This window comes from Ctenocephalides felis, unplaced genomic scaffold, assembly GCF_003426905.1.
Source record: "Ctenocephalides felis isolate EL2017-DRISC unplaced genomic scaffold, ASM342690v1 CF-g0.4_SCAFFOLD_00845, whole genome shotgun sequence".
NCBI lineage: Eukaryota > Metazoa > Arthropoda > Insecta > Siphonaptera > Pulicidae > Ctenocephalides > Ctenocephalides felis.
The window spans coordinates 77,789,555-77,792,186 of record NW_020536999.1 but is presented as its reverse complement, the minus strand read 5'-3'; the positions used below and the strand labels follow the sequence as shown (position 1 = coordinate 77,792,186).

The 2,632-nt window shown below is 32.9% G+C and overlaps 1 protein-coding gene across 1 annotated transcript; it reads right to left on the bottom strand.

Annotated features, from left to right (window-relative positions):
• Positions 1 to 302: 302 nt before the first annotated feature.
• Positions 303 to 1,382, bottom strand: LOC113389906 (zinc finger BED domain-containing protein 1-like). Its single transcript, XM_026626845.1, has one exon. The coding sequence runs from the start codon at positions 1,380 to 1,382 to the stop codon at positions 303 to 305; it is 1,080 nt and encodes a 359-aa protein (XP_026482630.1).
• Between the last annotated feature and the right edge of the window lie 1,250 nt (positions 1,383 to 2,632).

Here is a 2,632-nt window from a genome sequence, read left to right as displayed (position 1 = left end):
TCTATTTGAAAACATTTAATATTCCTCGAACATTTCGTTACGATACGGGAACGTTTAATAAAACGTTTTTTCTGAGTCTGAAATTTCTAATTAAAACCTCACATTTACAACATAAAATTGGTTTATTTATATTTTTATACATTTTTGTTTTCATAGAGAAAAACGAGCATGTCCACATTGTCGGGTCGAAGGCAATTTCTGCGGTTTGTGATTATATTTCCAGCTGTGGAAAAAACCCTTTCAGATGGTGTCGAAGTGGCTGGTATAGCTAAGTATTTTTTGGCTATCATGGATAGTTTTTTCTATTTGTTTTCATTACGACGCCACCATTCAAATACGCAGTCTCTTTTACTTATTGGTTGCTCAGTAATGTATATATCAATTTCTGATTTTGTAATAGTAGAAATAGCATTGGCTCTTTCTTCATCAAATAATACATCTAAATAGTATTTTCCTATTTCTGAAGATTCTTCTTCAATCGTAATGGGGGATGTCTCTTCCATACGCCTTAACAGCACTATTGCCTTTTGTTTTACGTTATGAGGAACTTCATCTTTGTATCTGGGATCTAATGTGCTTGCCATATCGAAAACTGTTAAATTTCCATCGTCAACATTATAGAGAAATCTATCCATAATTTCAGTTTTTATTAGTTTTTTAAACTTTTTTATATGGATAGATTCCTCTTCATTAATTCTCTCTGAACATCTTCTCATTAACGAAGACGTCAATGGTTTTGCTGTTGACAATGTTACAGCCTTTTCGGATGACAATAAGCTGGTACTCATTTCAAACGGTCTTAACATTGCGACCAGCATTCCTATTTTCGCCCATTCCTGCTCAGTTATTTCAAGTGACACAGCTGTCCTAATGTTTGTCACAGAGCGATCATTGAGAACAGCTGAAATTGCTGGCCGTTGTTCTACCAGTCTTTCAAGCATGTGGTAAGTGCAGTTCCACCTAGTAATGTTCTTATTTATTAGCTTATGTATTGGAAGTTGTAGTTGATCTTGCTTCTGTTTCAAATTATAATAGGCTAAACTAGAATGATGGAAATGACTTACTACATTTCCAGCTTTCTTCACAAGATCATGAACATTACCGACTGAAAGGGCTCTATTAATGCACAGCTGTAGGGTATGTGCAAAGCAGGGTATGCTATCACCAAACAAGTTTCTGTTCTTCGAAACAGCCCCTGTAATGTTTGCAGCATTGTCATGAAAAACAGCAGATATTTTACCTTCAATATTCCAAACTCCCAACAGTTCAGTCAATTTATTTTTTAAATTCTCTGAAGTGTGTTTCTCCGAAATTTCGACAGTGGATAATGTAACATTGTTGTACTTCCATGTACTGTCTATTACATGACTAGTAATAGTCATATATGAATTGGATGATCTTGATGTCCACATATCAGTTGTGACTGCCACATTTTTAGCTTCAGACAACAATTTCTTGACTTCGCTGGTCTTGTTGTCGTATGATAATTTTACACGACTCAGCACACTTTACACTCTTAAAGGAATTTTGTAAGTCGGTTCGAGAAATTTCATAAATTTCTGAAATCCTTTACATTCCACAAAGCTTAGTGGTAGCATATCTGTGGAAATCATTTCAGCAAGTAAGCATGTAATTTTCTCGCCCCTTTCTTCCAAATACTTGCTGCTTCGAAATGCTCCTGTGATTTTTGTCTGTGTCAATGAAGTTGTTTGAGAATCAGCTGAAGTGATGCTAATATCTTCAGAGTCACTCAGGATCTCTACCTCTTCTTCAACGTTCATTGAACATCTAAAACAGTGAAATATGTTTATTCACTATTTCTTTATTCATGTGTATATGTGTATTATGTGTATATAATGACAAAAAATTCTAAAGATTGAAGTTGGACAATCAATAGGGCCAATGATGGACTATTATAAAATAATTTGATATTTAAGTTTCATAAGCTTGTTTCATTTTTTTCAATGGAAAGTAATATTAATATTATTAGAGTGATACTTGTAATATTTGTAATATTTAAGTTAAAAATATATATTTTACACACTATTATTTGCAGGCGCCCATTACTGTCGTCAAATTATGTTTTATTATACTCAGCTTATTTATTATTTAATTACTATTTATTTATTTATTACTAAATTATATCATTAACATGAATTTAGCAAGTAGGATTTTCTGGTGGAAACGTAAACTCCTTCGAGAAATTGCGTTGTGCTATCTTATATATAAAAATGGATCGCAAAATGTGTTGGTAAGCGCATAACTCAACAACGCATGGACCAATTTGGCCAATTCTTTTTTTAAAATGTTTGTTAAAGTCCAAGGATGGTTGTTACGGCGAAAAAAAAACGAATAATTGCCGGGAAAACCCTCAAAACAGCCCTTTTCTTCTTTAATCGAGTAGGCAACGCAATTTGTAAAAAAAACAATGATCTATGTCATGACATTTTGTGTAGTTTTTGATAATCTGATTTTGAATATATTTATATAAACATAGAAATATCTTTCTATTAATCAAGCTATATTGGCAGCCAAAAACATTGATGTAAATTAATTAAATTTCAAAATTCAAGAACAAATTACAGACGAATCAGTTGATTCGGCAACTAACCAAGACGATCCACCGGAGTTT